The following is a 19,027-nucleotide window of genomic DNA, read 5'->3' on the forward strand; positions in this document are numbered from 1 at the left end:
TCTCCAGAGTAGAAGACTCCACAACCTCCCTGAAAGGGAGTCTGTTTGTGGCAGCTAACTTCAGCCTCATAACTGTTCTGTTTTTTCAAGGCCTGATCAATTTGTGGTCCTTTTGCCAAAACCAACGATTAATGCCCATTACATAGAGGCTTTTTACTGATGTAGTCACTTGTATATGGACTTAAACCTATTGTAAATACATTTCTTACAGGCCATAAAACAATCATCATAAGGAAACACATTTTATCGCTATGGACCACACCAGAAATAGCAATCTAATGCTATGACATTAGTAAATCTCAAGCCTTCAGTGGTCTCAACCCATCTGCAACTGTCTCTTCATCATACATTAAAAACATCGTTAAATCAGATAAAGATATTTTTGTCTTTGTATTTTACAGGTATATAACAGTTTGCATTGTACAATGTTCAGGTTTTTTTCAGCTGATAAAACTGGGGCCCAAAGTTCATGCATAGCCAGTGTAGGGACATTTCAGGGAAGACAACAGGGGTGGAAAGCAAGCGGCAGCGAGGCAATGAAACACAATGGTGGAAGGATTTCAAGGCATGACCACTGGTGGCTCTGTGGAAGCTGTTTTGCCAGCTGGCATATGAACCTTTCTATCAGCAGAAATGAAGTGCATTACAAAGGGGATGAAAAATTTTTCTGACCAAGTGCCAAAAGGAAAGGAGCACACTGGATAGGTGTTTTGATCCCTGAACTGTCCCACAATGTCAGAATGAGTGGGTTGCTAGCTGATATTGGGAAAAAAAGATGCTTTGGGGAGGGTTTTTTGTATTTTTTACAGACTCATTATCACAGCTCATCAGCCTCACAGAGTAGTAGCTAACAGTCTAAGCTTGTGAAGACATAGTATTTTATTAACCTTTTAAAATGGTGAAATCTTAAGCAGCCAGGGCTAGGACAAGTTAAAACTGCGAGCCCATAAAGCTTGTCAAGCCTTCAATAGTGAAGAGCACAAGTGGAAACAGAAACTATCTTCTGTCTCTGTACAGGGTGACTCACTGGGATGACTTCCCATGGTGCAGTTTTGCACAGGCAGAGTTTAGAGAACAGGGATTTTGGGAGGCTGAGGAAGAGGCAGCTACAGCACTGTACCAGGTGTGTGTGCCAGGCCTGGGGCTGCCCCGTGCCTGACACAGCCGCTCCAGCAGACCCACCACAGGGCGCAGCTGAGCCTCTCGGCCAACCTGACAGCCTCTCTGTGAACATGTACTTAAGAACGGGTGAAAACCACCACACAGGCAGAGGGAGAGGCAAGAAAAAGAGTGAGAAAGAGTCCTGCGAACACCAAAGCTGGAGAAGAAGCAGGGCAGGAGGAAGCGCTTGAGGCACTGAGTCAGGTATTTCCCTGCGGCCCACGGACATGACCACGCTGGAGCACATGTCCACACTGCAGCCCCTGCCGGCAGAGCAGGTCAGAGTTTGAAGGAAATTAGGCCCATGGAGAGCCCACACTGAAGCAGGTGTTCTTGAAGCACTGCGGCCTGTGTGGAGAGCCCACACTGGGGCAGGAAAACAGCGTGAGGAGAAAGGAGTGGCAGAGAGGAGCTGTCATGGCCTGACTGAAGCAAAGGCTCCATGTGAATATGAGGAAAAACTTCTTTACCTTGAGGGTGACAGAGCACTGGAACAGGCTGCCCAAAGACGTTGTGGAGTCTCCTTCTCTGGAGACATTAAAAAGCCACCTGGACACGTTCCTGTGCGATCTGCTCTGGGTCAACCTGCTTTAACAGGTGGGTTGGACTACATGATCTCCAGAGGTTCCTTCCAACCCCAACCATTCTGTGATTCTGTGACTGCAACCCCCTGTCCCTCATCCCTGCTGCCCCTCAGGGCACAGGCAGAGGGGTCAGGAGTGAAGCTGAGCCTAAAAGGCAGGAGGATGCTTTTTTTGGTCTTTTTTTCTCACTATCCAAATCTATTTTAGTAAACAAATAAATTTTCCTCAAGTCAACTCTGTTTTACCTGTGACAGTAACTGGTATGCAGTCTCCCCGTCTATATCTCAATGCACAATCTGTCTCATCCTATAATATTTTGTCCCCCTGTCCTGTTGAGGGGGAGTGCGAGAGCAGTGCAGGTGGGCACCTGGCTGCTGGCCAAGGCAAACCCACCACAGGCACTCAAACTGAGAAGTACTACAATACAAAGGAAAGGCTGAAGATTTTAGCAGAGATAGTGTAAAATTATTTCTTCCACTGATGGGATTACCATAAGTCATTAAATACACATGCTGAAGAATCTAGTTGCATAAAATGAACAGATTTAATGTCTCTTACTCTGTTTACGCAAACATGACATTAAGTACAGAAGAAATTAATAATGAAATACAGTTTATCAACAAGTATAACAAGGGTATATTTATAACAAAAGTATCTTCTCAACATATATTTGAGAGGAAACTGTTTCAAGAAATTATTTATTTTTCATACATAAAAAAGGACTGCAGATGGGTTTTAAAGTAAGACATTCACTTAAATGCTTTTTCTCTTCATGACAACACTTTTTAAGAAAACATTTTATGTTTGAACTTCAAGCAGATGGAATTTTCCCTAAGAATTCTTCCAGTAAAAATTTGTTTATTTTTGTTACCATTTGGCATTTTACATTTGGCTTAAAAAAACCCCCAAAAAGTAATTGGTCAAGTTATGGACTACAGTTCTCTAAGCAGCCAATGTTTAAATCTTTTCTACTTTGCAAAGTTTTTCAGTTTAAGGCTATCTAATAAATTCTAGGGAAGAAAAAAAAAGTATCTGTTTTCTGAATCTAGATTTAAGGAAAAAAAAATCAGCTATTACATCCTCATCATCTTTAATATTATAAGAACAGAACGGAACCGAACCAAAATTTTTGTGAGGTCCTTTGCGTGTGGTGGTGGTTTTCTTTTTTTTTTAATTTGGTAAAACATTCACTTTGCACTCTGATATTTGCCTTCAATATTTAGATGGTATAAAATAAGGAAAGATCTCTTATTTTAGTGGTGTCAGGAACTCTTGTACAAATAATCCAGTTCCAGGAGTCAGATGAAGATTGCTAACATGACAAGACCCAGGTTAAGACAAAAAATAACCTTCCTTCTAAAGAATATCTTTCAGGGTATGGAGGATATGGAACTAGCTGCTAAAAAGGTCTCCTTTCTTAGCATAGCACATGCTCAGTCCTTCAACACTTATGCTTCATAAATATTCATGATTATTTTTAAAAGGTGGCTCTGAAATGGTTTTAAAAGAAACATTCTGGGCACAAGCACACCCAAGCACTTGTTGACAAAGCCAAATGTATGATACTATTAATAGATTTTCCATCCAGTCACGCAGAGGAGAGGGGGAGTAAGTGTTGTAAATGATGCCTTGTCTAGAGCTGTATTAGAAGCCGTGCACAGAGATTGTCTCCCTCAGCTGCTTCTTGCTTTGTTTGCGGAATGCTACACCCAAGTATACACAAAGGCAGATGATCTAGTACCTACATTGCTGCCTTCTGGAATTCTTGTAGCAATATAGCAGAGAAACGAATGAGATCACTTTAATCGGTATCAGTGTATACTGCCTTATCCTGAGTCTGACTAAGATTACTAAGGATGTCTGTAAAATCTCTCTGAGTTTTATAGGTAAAAATTTAGCATTATGTATTCATAACACAGATCGTACAAGTGATGCATGGAATTTTGTGGATATTTCCTCATGAATACATCAATGTAGAAATACCGCAGTATTCAGTTTCAAACTCCCATAAATATTTCTGCACCCAATACTAATACTTTTTCAGCTCCAGATGATTCTGAACTTTATCCATTTCCTTTTGATTCCTTTTTTTGAAAACAAAAGCACTTCCAAGACTTCCTATGGGGGAAAAGACAGGCTTGTGGTTCCTTTAATAGTATTTCATCTCCTTCATCGTGTTCTGATTTTTCACTGTGTGAGATAACCTTTATGAACAACAATGTAAACTTGATAGTTTACACAGAAGCCATGTTCATTGTTAGATAATTAGCTACCATTATGATGTAGGGTTTACATCTCAGATATTTCCCAAAGATCAATAATTTCCCTTTGTTCTTCTAGGAGAAATGATACATCAAATTATGAATGATTTACAATCAATTCTTTTTAGTTCCTGCTGAAAGGAGCATCCTGGCATTTCTAATTCTTACATTTTCCATATTCTTTAGGTTGTCAAACCAGAAAGGATAAATACTCTGTTACTCAATAATAAGCCGTTTGGGCCTAACAACTATGTACAGCAAGAACTAAGAAGCAGATGTGGTAACTACAATTCTCAAAGAAAAGTGGCAGTTTCTGAAGCCATTTACTGCATTAGGAAAATTAGTACTAAGCATGTGACCTTCCCTATAACCTTTCCCAAAACATTTCAATCCTTGTGCACATTACAGTACTGCTTTCAAAATGAATATGTAAACTTGCAAACCAGAACAATAAATTGGCAAAGCCAAGGACATTATACGTACAAGTTACTGTAAAAATACAGCACTTTCTCCACTACATATATTTCCCAGGCCTAAAATAAGCCCATATGAAGAAGATGGAGACACAAAGGAAGACATTAAACTATCAGCAGAGTTTGCTGCAGCAAAAATACAGTTTAGGCACTGTCACTTTTTGTGAACATTAAAGGAAAGAGAAACTTGAAAAAAGTATCTGAAAATTAAATTAACAGTAGTTTTAGTGGACACAGAAATTAAAATAAGGAATAGATTCCCATGTTGCTGGGAATTCAAGATGTGATAAGGGAAATGAACACTCCAAGGTAATAAAACCACTACTTTGGTCTGTGTTGTTCTGGACTAAAAACAGTTATAAAACCATCAGCCACTAGAGCTACAGTTAAAAACAGCCTTCTCTCCCAAATAATTAATATACACAGCTTTTTTGGACCTTCAAAGAGTACTATACCAGGGCAAAATGATACAAGTCAAAGAGACAACTTAAGATTACTAGTAAAATTAAAAAGGGTTTTAAAAATATATCATTGAAGTTTTTTATTACAGGCTAATACTTACTGTCTTTTCCTTATTTATCACATATCAAACATTAAAGTAGCATTCACAAAGCCAAATGTCTCATGGCCACCATTTATATGACCTCACCAGATGACCTCCACTTTACTCAGTAGAAGGAGCTACCTCAGCAGCATTTATGAATTGTTTGGGTCATTGATAGTCTTCATTTGGTAACCAGAAGTAGTGCTCTTATTTTTTTATTAAAAATAGGACGGCTGAGTACTACAAAATTTTATTTTCGTTCACTAAATACACATAGTTTTTGGAGATAAAAGAAGTTAAAGGTGAAAACTTAAACTCTAAGGGAAGGAAGTTGCTTTAAAACAACTTCTACAGCTAACCTGAGAATAAATAAGCAGTTGTAAAACCTCAGTGTGTTTGGAAATACAAATGCAGAAGGAACACTTCAAATTCTTACCTTATGAAAAGTAGCTTCCACAGATTTCATATGACTAATAATCAATTCTTTGTCTCTATTACAAGAGAAAAAAAACAAAACAAAACAAAACAGAGTAGTTAATAGAACTGAGGTTCTACTGATGTAGAAATTCATTTTCTGCTACTTTATAACCATCATGTCTCTAAAAATATTTGTTGATAAGTCTAACTGCTATGTTGGTATCTCTCCTTTTCCTATCTTCAACACAAACCCTAAAAATAGTTCACAGACCGCTATCTGGCATGTTTCCACATCAAAGATGCTTCTGTTGTGTATAAGCAATTAAACTAGCTGTATTTATAGGCATATCAATGAACAACTATTGTGTTCTTGGAGAGCAAATCTGCAGTCTCAGATAAAAGGAGCATGTTGGTTGGAGTCTGGGTTCCAGCAGGAAGAAATTACATTCTCATACCAGAAAAAAGTGACAAGTTCTATGTTTTTCATGAATCATATTGGCCTAGTAACTGTGTGCTTATATGCATGTAACTTTTCCAGTCTTCCCTAAACCCAAACATTCCACTGATCTTCTTCAAGAAGAAGTCCAGTGAAGGATCCTATCCTTACAAAACAGAAGTTTGGAGAATGAAATACTATTCTCATGATTTTTTGTAGATTATGGCTTTAGTAAGAAAGACAGCTCTGATCAGTTATGCTGCCACAAAAACCTCGGTATCATCTAATGCACTGACAGAAACTGAATTAAAGTTGCGTAATAGTATATGACTATGGAGAACAGGACAGCATGACCAGCAAAACACCATAGCAAATCAAACGGTAACTACTCCAGAAAAGTTGATACAGCTTAATATTCCAGCACTGTTTTTGACCTTGCCAGTTGTGTGAATATGTTGCTTGAGCTCTTACAGTTCCTAAAACTGAAGTAAAAACCATGGTGTTCTTCTGCCTGAAATGACCGCAGATTCCTCATTTCTTGATTCATACTATCCTAACAGCAAACAAAGGAAGGTAGCCAGAAAAGTAGGATTGGCTTTTAAACTCCTAGCAAAGCTGTCACATAGATTTTTTCTCTTTTAAGGATACTGCCTTGCTTTGGACTAGATTGACAGGAACATGCTGTTCAGCTCCTCTGCTGGCCTCATTTATGTAGTGACTGCTATTCGTCTGGGTGAAGTCAGCACTAGAGAGTCAGTTCAACATCATTAATTTCTAATTTAGTTACTGACATAGGAATCAGTCTGTTCCTCACATATTCTCAAGCGTTCATCACTGAAAGCAAAGTATCTTTAGATGGAATTTTTGACTCAGGTTAACAGGTGGTCCCCCGGTTCCTTTTTTTTTTTTTTTTTCCGTGAACAGAAAGTCCTCTGACTATAGTTGACTTGTTCCCTTAAATAACATCTTAAAATCAAAGCTATTTGTTTATAGCACCTAGGAAAAAATAAACAATGAGTATTTTGCACTACTACATGCCAGGACCCACATTTTATTCAATCTTTATTTTATATATTCATCAACTCCTACAGATACAGGGGAAATTGGATCATAGAACTATTGTTTAGGATTATTATCCAGAAATGTAGTTCAGGCATAAGGGACATGCTTTACATCATCTTTACACAGTAGCTGGGGTGAAGGTTTGAAAGAGAGTTTCTATCTAGCAGAATAATGACCAAAAGGCTACTAAATTTCTCTCAAGCTCACTGCTATCTGACATTTTTATTAATACCACTACCTACTCTGGAAGAAAGTGGAACAGAACTGCTGGCCAACACTGCAAGAAAATCGAGATAGCCATTCTCAGACTGAACCCTCTATCTTGCTGTCCTTTGAAGCTGTACAAAAGATTAGGAAAGAACTTGAAAGACACACATGTATTATTTACAATCACTCAGGTTATGGAAGGGGTATTAAAATAAGATTTTCTGGATAAAAGTAAAGTCTGTTTCACCTACTTTGCTAATATAGTCCAAAAGGGAAAAAAAAGACATTTGTTATGAAGAGTTGGTAGAACAATAAATAGGATGGGTTTTTGATTTGTCAATATTCAACTGCTACATACAGAAATAAAACCAATTTTAAAATCACTTCACGTTAAAATAACCTTTTTCGAATATAAGAAGGGCCATAGGGAATGATCTTTACTAGAGTGTGTAAAATAGGTTGAAGCAGGGTGAAAAGGGGCAGTCTTTCCAGAACAAATCCTTCTTCAGGTCACATCTGCTTTAGTACATTCATACTAAGCAACATTTGTCATTTTAATTATCTTGTTAAATACTTCACTGAAAACTATATTAATGACATTATTTCACTTATGCATAAAACCCTAAAGCTTCTAAGCTATTGTTCTTCAGAGCTCAAATGTATCCCAGGTATAATGAGAAATTTTAATTTTAAATTAAGCTTTTTAAAAATCTTAGCCATGGACCAACAATATTCAAAATACATACTACAATGAGACTAATAGATAACAGAGTCTGCAAAGATTTATCTTTTTATCTGACTGTATGACTGTAAAAGGTTAGTAATAATCTCATTCAAGTCAACAGAACACCTTTTGACTACCAATCCTTTCAAAATCAGTCCCTGAACATTTCCTTCCACTCTCCTGGTTATGGTATAAAAAGGCATGGGGTTTATGTTTAAATCCAAATATCTGCCCTATTCCACAGATAAGACTAGGTCCAAAATGGGTTTCAGCCCCTTTGGCAGCTAAGAGATGTCACGTAGCTGATGTTTCTGTATTTATTATAAATAAATTCTATCTCTTTATATATAAAGATGGCATGCACACAAACAAGCAATCATTTCTTAAATAAAGAGAGCATTAGGCATTTGCCAAAGAGATGTCAGATCGGTAAGATAAATGGCAAACAAAAATGCTCATGTTATTTCAGGACTCAGAACTTGGAGCACTATTATGAGATAACTGCAGAAAACATACCGTCTGGTATCTTGAACTAACAGTTTTCTTTTTAGAAGACTATCACTGAATTTCAAAGAGAGAAAGATGTACTTTTGTTTTCTAGCATTACATTAGCCAGGGCTAAAACCCTGTGCATGAAAGTAAGAATTGATCTTTTGTCTGTTTTAAGTGATCTCCCCAAGGTCCCAGCGCTCACTTCGCTGCCACGCAGAGGGCACTCTCCGAATCACGGATGCTCTCTTTCAGTCGACATTTGTCCTGCTCCAGCTGGGTAAGAAGTCTATTGAGCTGGTGCAGAGATTGATCTTTTCTTCTCAGCTCCATCTTTGCCTCAGAGAGTCTCTGCAAGCAGACAGAAAGCAGAGTTACTTGTCAGCCCAAATAATTAACTTCAATTTATGCCATAGGCTATTAAACAAAGTGGAAAACAGACTGAGTGTGAAGTAGATTTGGACCATTACATAGCAGGGTTTTATGAATTCTTTACAAAAATATTGCAAACTCACAACCCCCCAGGTTTTAGTATACTGCCTATGTACAAATATGTTTTATAAAATAAACTGATTTGTTGATCAAATAGGTACATATACTGTGCTACAGGTACTGTATTTGCAAATACCAGATCTAAACACAGTGGAAATAATCACAAGTACAGCATTACAGAGAACAGAATATTCTCGAAACTTAAAGTGAACATTGAAGAAAAGAATTCACAAAGAAAGAGAATAAACTAAGTAGCGTTTATTTAAATATTTTGCACAGTTCAGAAATTTCAGGACTAAAAAAGAAAATACGAATCTAATATTCTCTATTAGTACATTAAGTACAGTTTTGCCACAATTCTTGCTAAGAATATATCAGTATTTTCTGGTGCTTTCACTATTTTAACATTTTTTTCCAATATGCAAAATAGTATGTGAATTTTTTAATGTTTCTCTATGGCTTAGAATTAACACAACATGTTTTAAATCAATTTAGATTAATCCAATAGATGACAAATAGCACACAGAACTAATTAATAGAGAACCTGGGTAGTTGCTGCTCCTTTCTGCTGGGGTAAATCAATACTTTTACAGACTGGAGTATTAATAATGTGACTTCATGGTTTGCTAAATGTTACATTTTATTTATAGTTGTTAATTGCCTTTTTAGAAAGAAATTATAATAGGTGGCCATAAACATTCTTTTACAAAAGGCAAATATCCTGATGTATTCTAAACCAGTATAGAAGGATAGAGAAGGCTGCACAGTTGCAAGACTGAGCTCTTGCCCCTTTTTTTCAAAATTTATGGGTATGTTTCCTGCTTAAGTTTTCTGCAAAGAATGTTCTGCGTAATTTGGACTCAGGCACACTTGACCTGGACTGTTGAACAAGGAAAATATGTATTATGCTGTGAATATGTATTAAGAACACTAAATACAAAAGGCTGATAAAAATTTGGATAGCACTGAAAATTAAACTAATTGGAAAAAGCTCAGACTTAGCCAAGAGTCAAAGACACTTCAAGAGACAGTATGCTAGAGAAAAATTCTATAAAATGACAAATTACAGCATAAAACTGCATAATCTTGCAAAATAAACTGAAATCTGTGGATTGGCATAAGTTTTCTTCAAACATATCATAGAATCACAGAATGATTGGGGTTGGAAGGAACTTATGGAGATCTTCTAGTCTGAGCCACCTGCTAAAGCAGGTTCACCAGGAGCAGACACTGCACAGGAATGTGTCCAGGTAGGTTTTGAATGTCTCCAGAGAAGGAGACTCCGCAATCTCTCCAGTGCTCTGGCACCCTCAAAATGAAGAAATTTCTCCTCAAGACAAAAAAGCAACCACTTATTTCAAGTACATTTATCAAGGAAGGTAAAGTAGCACTACCTGAACTCTGTTCAGCAGTTTACAAAATCTAGGCTGAGATTAATCACTGCTGTAAGAAGGAGAAAAGGAAAAAAAAGAGAAAAAAAAAAAAAGGAATCCAGAGTTTACTTAAGAAACTCTGTACCCCAGAAATGTTAATATTAGTCTTGCTCAAATTACTGCAGGTTGAATAATTCTATTCTGCCTCTTACGTCCCTATTAGTGATTCAGACTGCTATTTTTCACCTAAGATAAACACACAGACCTCCTTCTTCCATTGCATTAGGAGCATAAAGATATCCAAAACCAGAAGTTTTGCATTGAGAAATTCTACCTTAATGCTACTGGCAGCTATCACAGCCCTGTCAAAGAGCTGAATTTCCAAATGGTCAGATTTTTCAGGAAATTTATTTCCAATTAACCAGATGTGGATTAGCAAGGATAAAAAGAGGCATCTTTAATTTAAGAACTAGTAACATTATCTTCTTCCATTTATTGTGTTTACTGTTTGTTTGCTTCAGGCTAAGTCAGCACCAAGGAAACAGCTCCGAAAACTGAGTCAAGTCCGTCGTGTCCCCCCCCATATTGCCGTCTTTTCACAAATTTATTGAACGAAGAACACTGTCTCTGGTGCCAATGCTTTGCCCACCCCACTTTCCCGCCTGATAGAAAAATCTGTTCTTAAGATGCAGTCACAGGACTGAGCTCTGGCTGATCTAAAATAGATAATTCTGCTAATATTTTGATGCGAGCAACTTTTGATGTAGAGTCTACTGGAACAGAGTCTGGCTCCAAGATTCTAGTGGTCTGAGTGAAGAAAGACAGGATAATCTGGACATTATGCATATTTATTTCATTTTTGCTAGATAGCTCTCCTCATACAGGGGCTGAAGAGTTGCCTGCTCCTGCATAAAGCTTTCATCACTGACCACAAACAATGAAGAGACCCACTAGGTGTAAAAATCTTCTGGGAGCTGCTAACTAAACCTGCTTACCAATTGCATGTGCAGGTCTATTAATAAGGCAATAACAGGGAGGAATGTGAAGCATGGCCAGCAATCCACACTAACGGGTGACAAAGCATTCTAGAAATTATTAAATCAAATACCAGACTGAACAGCTGCTTTATTATATTCAAAACTTTCACCATTATTTACAGAAATCTCCAAAGGAGTCAGATATTACCTAATAATATTGCAACATCCAAGCAAAAGTTAAACTGATTTTAGGACTCTAAAAGCAGTTTTAGCATTCACTTGAAGCTCCTTGCTACTGTGGGTTAAAGTCAAGCCTTGGAAATTGCTCAAATACAGTGTGGAGCATTCTAAAGTAATGGCTGCTAAGCCTCTCTTTTTTTCCTTCTTCAGATTGATCTAATTAAAACCCTTGATAAACTTTATGGACTCTAATATTTCCAGCTGAGTGACTGAAACCAAGAGGGTGTGCCTCAAGGCAGCAAGGCAACAATGATAAGCAGCAGGTTAGCCACTAATTTCTCAGCCAGGGTAGATTGTGAAAGTGTGATGTTCTGATATCCAAGAAAGTGTTCAGGAGAGAATAGGATAAATCAAGTTTAATAACTCTGCTCCTAATTGTTCCCTCAATGCTCCACTCTAATTACTTGGAGAACTCTCCTGACTGTCACCTGATATTAAGTTGTTGGAGGCTGAGTGTGGAGCAGTGAGATAATCAATAAACATTTAGAGGGGAGAAGAATGAAGATCCTGTTAAGCAGTGGGAACCTGCAGCACCCAAAGCCCTTCTGCTCATGAGAAAACCTATGGGAGAGCCATAGTGATTGCAAAGCAATAATCCAAAGCACTGGTTTTAGGCCTCAAGGCCTTTAGGCAACAGTACATTTGAGAAAAAAAGGTTAACACGGTCACCCTAATTACAGCCCATTTTCACATTCTTCATATATAAGCGAAGACAAGCCAATTAGGTTGAAAGGAAGATAAGGGAAGTTTTATTTGTATACTAATTAAACCCCTGATGAAATTAAAGGAAAAACATACAGCTCTGTAATTGTGTCTGAGAAAGGTCACTTCAGGTTCAGTTATCAGAAAAGCACAGCCTTGAGATATTTCACTTAATCCACAATATAGCCCTTATTTTGCTCCCCAGGTCTTAGTATTTACAAAAATAAGAAAATTTCAAAACCTGATAATGCATTTATCTTGAAATGTTTTCTGTGGACAATTACAATTGCTAGAAAGTTGAAGCTAAATATGATAAGAATGAAGGTTTTAAAAACCTACCACGTCTGCACATAGTTCTGTGAAGATGCTGAGCTTTCACTTTCAAACACAAGTAATCCTGAAACAACTTAAAAGCCAAACTCCAATTTATTGACATGCTGTAAAATACCAGTTATCTGTTTTGTTCATATGTTTAGGCATTCAGGTGCTAATTCAGAAATCATTGCACTCTACAGTCCACCAAAATCTCCTAGATCAGTAGAGTTTTCATCAGAATCCTTAGAAGAAGTTCCCTTTAGAGATATTTTAGATTTAGGTGCTTTTTTACCCATAATCTGAGCATGAAAAAAACATTTGTTGGAGAGAACAGCAAGCAACTGATAGCACTGAAGAAAAATCTCATTGGATGTCTGTAGGCTATGTCCTTCCACAAGTAATTTTAACAAGCCTAGGGTTTGCAGTAAGGAATATCTTTCTCCAAAGCCAGTCACAAAATTAAATCAAAGCTTAACACTGTCATTCTTTACCAACAAATAAACACTCTATTCAAAAGATAACAGATTCATAATCAGTCTAGATGAACGATGACAGTCATACAGTTTAAATTCATGCAAAGCATGTGTGACACATACTGAGAGCATATTTTCCAAGATCAACTGAAGCTAGATCAAACTGCTTACTAAATTAGATTTAAATTACACAGACACAACACAGCACTAGAAGATATGCAAATATACTGCAGTATGTGTATTACAAACTAATTTGTGAAATTACAGATTTTATCTTCAGAATGAAGTTTCATATGTATATTTTCCATTTAGATGCAACATATTACTTTTTTAAAAGGTCTGTACACTGAATACATCCTGAAAACTGTCCTACACACATAACTAATAAAATTCCACAATGAAAAAAAGAATACAAAGTTTAGCCAGTATCCATTCCTCCACCAGCTAAAACACACTTCCCATTATCTCTTTTGGCAATTATAGTCTTTAGGATGGTCTCTGAGTGCTCCACAAAAGACACTCTACAGATAACCCAGAGAAGTATAGCATCTTCAGAAGGTCCAAATCCAAAAAGTACAAGAAGTTACATTAATATTTAATGTCAACTGTATTTTTAGCATGCATGACTGCAATGCAAACCAAATTACATTAGCTCAAACTGTACAGTTGAATTTCCACATGATGATTTCTGAAAAAAATTCTTACTTATCAAGAACAACTCAAAATGAAACTTCTATCAAAACAGGAGATGAAATATCTCAGAGAAAAAAAAAATCATAATTCAGACTTCTTACTGATACATGGAAAGGAAAAAAAAAGAGAGAACATTCAAGACACACATTCAGACCTATGTCAACAAATCAGATGGATTTACACTTCTGAACTGGAAACCAAGGTGCAGTTATCAGCATAGTATGTATTTATTCACTGTGTGTTTCATAGTGGCTGCAGCAGTATCTTAAAACAGTTTGAAATGAACTCCACGTGGCTGTTCTGCTCTTGCAAAGCAGAGCTAACCTGAGCCTGACCACCCATGACATTCCTTCAATAACAAATGCTTTCACATGCCCTTTAAACTTCTCTAGGAAAAGAAATATGAGTTCTCAAATGTACATTTGAATGAGCTGTATCTGCTTTGAAGAAAAAGCAGTGATTTTTTTTTAACCTCTTTGTTACTGGACCCTGATCCTGACAGCAGCAATCTTTCCATTTGCTGGCACTCTGAGGACATACCTGACTGTTATAGATCACAGGATATCTGACAAGGTGCAAAATGGCTCTTCATATCTTTGAAAGCACCCTGTGTAATGAGGTCACAGAGCATAAGTGGGTCTACTAAACAAGCAGCACAATGATTTTAATAAATAAACAACAAAATACTGGTGAGTGATGGGATACTTGCAAACATATTTTCACATTTCTGACTCAATGTGAAATACAATTGCTTGTGATTGTTGTATATAAAAACCCTCATAATATTGGGGCACAAACTATGCTAATAACAGAAAGCTTTAGCCACAGTAAGTGTCATAGAGAAGTCAACCAATCATTTGAAGACAATTATAAGTTAAATTATGGTGCATGCAGCTTAAAAAGTATCTGTGATACACAGTTACTCTACAAGATCTAGAACATAAGTATTAAGAAACATTTCAATAAAAATTTATTTGAGAGTCACTCAGTGGATTGGATGAAGAAAATGAATATGTTTTCATTTTGCAAGAGATTTTTCTTACAAAAGTAACTAAAAGTTCTATGCACTCACACTGTGAAAGTGAATGGCATTACCTATATATGTCTAGGCAACAGTCCATTTATTGACTAAAGCATAGCTCTCAGATATCCAAGCAAATTTAGGTACCACGATCATTTTACCTGCAGTAGCTCAGGCTGGGTTACAGTGCCTCAAAGACGTAAATCTAGGTTTAATATCTCTGTGCTACAATGCAGACTTATTTCTCAAGAGGAAATCTGTTCTGATCAACAAGAAAGGAATGCATTTTTCAGTTGCATTAGCTCAAAATGTTTAGCAAAGGATGACTGAAAATTCTTTTTGAAGTCACTGAGCTGTGTATGCTTTAAAGTTATTGTGAATTAAAAGAGGTTATTAATTTAAACATAGTGGCTATTCCTGAATAATTCCACATAATAACACTTCTTCCAGAAGAGAGATCACATGTCACCCAGCTTCAAAGTAAGTAAAACTAAACAAAACTTTGAAAGTTTTTATATGAAGTAATCACAAAATATAAACTGCCCACACATAGGTTAGATCCTCATGGACTGTTAGTATTAGCAAACAAAAGCATGGGTGTTAAAATGTGTACACTGCTAGATACACGGCTGCATTTAAAGAGAAACAGAAGTCGAAAAAGTTGAGGGACACTCTTTTGAATACAAAGATGCATTGAGCCTTCTAGACACTAATCCAATAAGAGATGATAATTAAGCCCTACTTTTATACAATGTTTTGGAAAATGTTAAAGTACATAATAAAATTTATGCACATGATAATCTAGAAATTTTTATAATCTGTGCTAAGTGAATTATATTAGTATTACTGGAAAGCTGCAGAGAAAGATTATACCACCTTAATGGAACAAAGACAATTTCAGAAAAAGGCTTTATCACTGTGAGTTTTAAGTGTATTAGAAAAACCCTTGATGTTAAGTGAGAATAAATTTTTGGAATCACATGTGTGGTGGCATGAGTATACGATCATTCACTCTCCATTCGCATCTGAAATACCACCTCAGCACTGATGTTTCTTTTTTCTCCCTAGAAGAGTAAAGTCCTCTCCCATCACGATACAGACTGCAAAACCCAGCCCTGTAGGAACAGCAGCTTTTCTGCACCTTGGCAGTGTCATGCCTTTAAATCAGCTACTTAAGTGCCACAGAAAAGAAATAATCCTTTTTTTTTTATTTTTTTATTTTTTACTCTGATAGACCCCCAGCCTTACAGTTGTTACAGTTCCAGGTTTTCAACCAGATGGTTTATACCTGGTACTGCAAAAGAAGACTTCTCATAACTCCCTCTTGTACCTGTGTGCAGGTGAGGCACCTAACACTGGCTCTGTAACACTGCTCTCTGATACACACCAGCACCTGCAATACTGTTGCTTAGTATTCCTATGCATTATTTAACTGGGCATATTAGCACACAGTGTACAATATAAAGATACAAACAGCACTTAGACTTTACCATGGTTTATGAGTGCTACTGTATCACATGTACACACACAGAGAAATATTTAGCTGGATTATCTATGATGACCCAAGATATTGCATCAGTTTCTGGTGTTTCATTATAGGTGAACTAGGCTCAAACCATCTGTCTCTAATCATGTCCTAATGGTCTCAATTATCTTGCATTACTAGTGACATTCCTAAGCCCAGGAACAGATTATTTGAAGTTCTCAAAAAATATCTTTCCATTGTCTCTGCATCACTCAATTTGTTTTGTATTTTAACAGTTTAAGATAATTCAGGAAGAAAGAGAATGAAATTATTAACAATAACAATGAAATGTTACCTGCAAACTAAATAGCCACAATTAGATTCCCATAGTTAAATTTAAAAGGCATACAATTTGAAGTCAGCGAGAGCCTGGACACAGACTAAAAAGTCATCAGAGACAGGTTTCCGCAGACAGCATTCCACTTCAGAACTAAAATTAAGAAAGAAGTATTATGGTACACTGACTATGGGTCTTCAATTCAGACACTGATCCAAAAAATTAAAATCCTAAGAGTCTTTAGAATAGTTTCAAGAAATTTTCTAAATAGAACTTAAGGTTCAGCTCATGAGTAAGAAAAGAAACTGCTCATGACCTCAATATATTGGTGGTTCAGTTAAATTGTTTCAGTGCCGCAGGTCGTTCTGTACCAGTTGCTTGGAAGAGGCTGCCACACAACTCTACAAACAGCAGCACATCAGTGTAAGCCATCAGATTAAGCAGTTATGGACAATGCCAAATAGATCAGTTTATGCATTCTAAAGTTTTGCTCATGTTTCAGCAGGAGTTTTTAATTTTCTTTAATTAATGAATCGGATTAGTATTTTCTTTTTAACACAACACTAACATTAACATGGGCTTTGGCAGATTTATCCCTTTATAGAGTTTACGTTCAAACACTGCATTCTTTTCCACAAGCGTTCTGACTGTACCTTTGTATTCAAATATATGTGTTTCCACAGACAGCCCCGAGTGCTGTTTAGTGTACACATATTTGATTTTAATAGTATGCCAGCAACATCCTGCTGCATGAAGTATCTGCAGGGGGAAAACACGCATACATCATTCTCTTTATCCCTTTTACTCTTTAAACATCAATAAAATAAGAATGAATTCATACATATGTAATTTCATACTAAAAGGTCTATTCTTTTATACAGGCCACCCCTATCCCTCTCTTCATTAAAAACTGGAGAGTAGTCTTCTTAGCAGAAGGAACAGATACAGTAAAACAAAATTTAACTAATATAAAAGGCAACTTCTGAATCATTCTGTTGAAAAAGCATCAAAGATACATTACATGCCAATATTCAGTGAGGAGATCAAAGTGCTATAAAGGTGTATTGACTGACTGTCTCCCTTCCCTCTGGGCGTCCTTTGTGTCACGCCAAGTGCCAACTGATAGCACAAAACTTACACAAGGAATATGTTTTTCTGAGTGTGGCACACACAGATCCTGAAGCAGACATGGTAAACACTGACAACTAAAATCACTGCAACTGCTAAACTGAATTATTCTATTTTTTCCTTTTGGTATGTTTCCTAAGTAGAAGAGGAAATGGCACCATAGTGATATGAAATTTGGAAAATTACCTGCTTCACTCACGTATAGAAGCAACAGTAATAAATATTATCAAACATATTGGGTGATATCAAACAACCAACTAACTTAGTAAATGATCATTAACTTTTTTTCTTCTTAAAGAACATTTATTTCCTCATTCTTACACCTGAGAAATTTTCTTGTATGACAGTGAAGAACTATTTATAAATAAAACCTTGGGACTGTTACTTAAAATTGAGGAACTTAAATTCCTAATTTTCAAATCACTTAATTACTTATTGTATAGTCCAGAGACAAAAAAAACCAACCAAACAAACAAACAAAAACAAACACGCAAACCACCAAACATAAAAAAAAGCCAACACAACACATACACAACAAACAAAGACACTCCCCCGCAACGACCCCCTAGCAATTAAACTAGAAAGTTTTAAAAATATTTGTTAAAGTCCTTCTAACTAAGACAGTGAAAAGATTCAGGTATGAACAGGTACATCAACAGGTTTTTCATAAATACATATTATAAAAATTAACACAAAAAATTAGGCAGCATAAAAAAAGTGAAATCTGTTTTGAGTTTTTTACCCTGCTGCAATCTCAAAGACCTTCCATGATTTTCATTATTAAAAGAAGATAGCATCACCATAGATTTCAGAAGCTGGAAGTAGTATACATTTAGAAAAATCTCGCCCTTGAAAAATCATCAAAACCATAATGAAAAGTAAATACAAAATTCAAATTACAAGAAAGATAGGCATGCTGTTGTCATTCTGTGTAGCCAAGAAAGGGGACCGAAGTGCAAAGGAATGCATCTCTTGCTTTAGCCTGATACCAGTTAGATACATACTTAATTATATTCCCATATCTTAATTATATTCCAACAGGAATTTGAGAGTTAGTTACTTTTGGTTTTACAAGAAGATATTACATAAAGGTCTTTACAGAGTTAGCTTCACACAAATAATAATAGAATGGGAAACTATGGGAAAACCTGACTAAGGTGAAAAAATTATGGGGCCCTAGAGATATCCTACACAAACAGCAGCAAGGAGCAAATCTATGTATAAAGGATTTGTATATCAAGAACTTGTATAGCAAAAAGTCCTACACATTGATATCTAAACTACCAGGAAAAAAAAGGTTTAGAACATTTCTTTAAAAACATCACATGCTGTTTTAAAGATCTATTGATCCCCTTTGTACATCTCAAGGTAACAAAGTTACTTTGTAGTTGACCCAATAATATAATAAAGATCTCCCAAGCACTGGATTTACCAGGAAGCCTTTCTGTGGTTT

The 19,027-nt window shown here is 36.4% G+C and overlaps 1 protein-coding gene across 8 annotated transcripts in view; it reads right to left on the reverse strand.

Annotated features, from left to right (window-relative positions):
- The window catches only part of CCDC171 (coiled-coil domain containing 171), a 161,409-nt gene that overhangs the window by 49,741 nt on the left and 92,641 nt on the right, over nt 1–19,027 (reverse strand). For 5 of the 8 annotated variants that reach the window (XM_065861282.2, XM_071802753.1, XM_071802754.1 and 2 more), the window contains 2 exons: nt 8,564–8,709; nt 5,460–5,514 (listed from right to left, as the gene is read on the reverse strand). In XM_065861282.2, the coding sequence (XP_065717354.2) occupies nt 5,460–5,514; nt 8,564–8,709 (201 nt within the window). Of the gene's footprint in view, nt 1–2,330; nt 3,950–5,459; nt 5,515–8,563; nt 8,710–19,027 lie in introns of those variants that run through there. The other 3 variants (XM_071802751.1, XM_071802752.1, XM_071802755.1) reach the window with 3 other exon arrangements.

The sequence above is a fragment of the Patagioenas fasciata genome, chromosome Z (genome assembly GCF_037038585.1).
Source record: "Patagioenas fasciata isolate bPatFas1 chromosome Z, bPatFas1.hap1, whole genome shotgun sequence".
Taxonomy (NCBI): Eukaryota; Metazoa; Chordata; class Aves; order Columbiformes; family Columbidae; genus Patagioenas; species Patagioenas fasciata.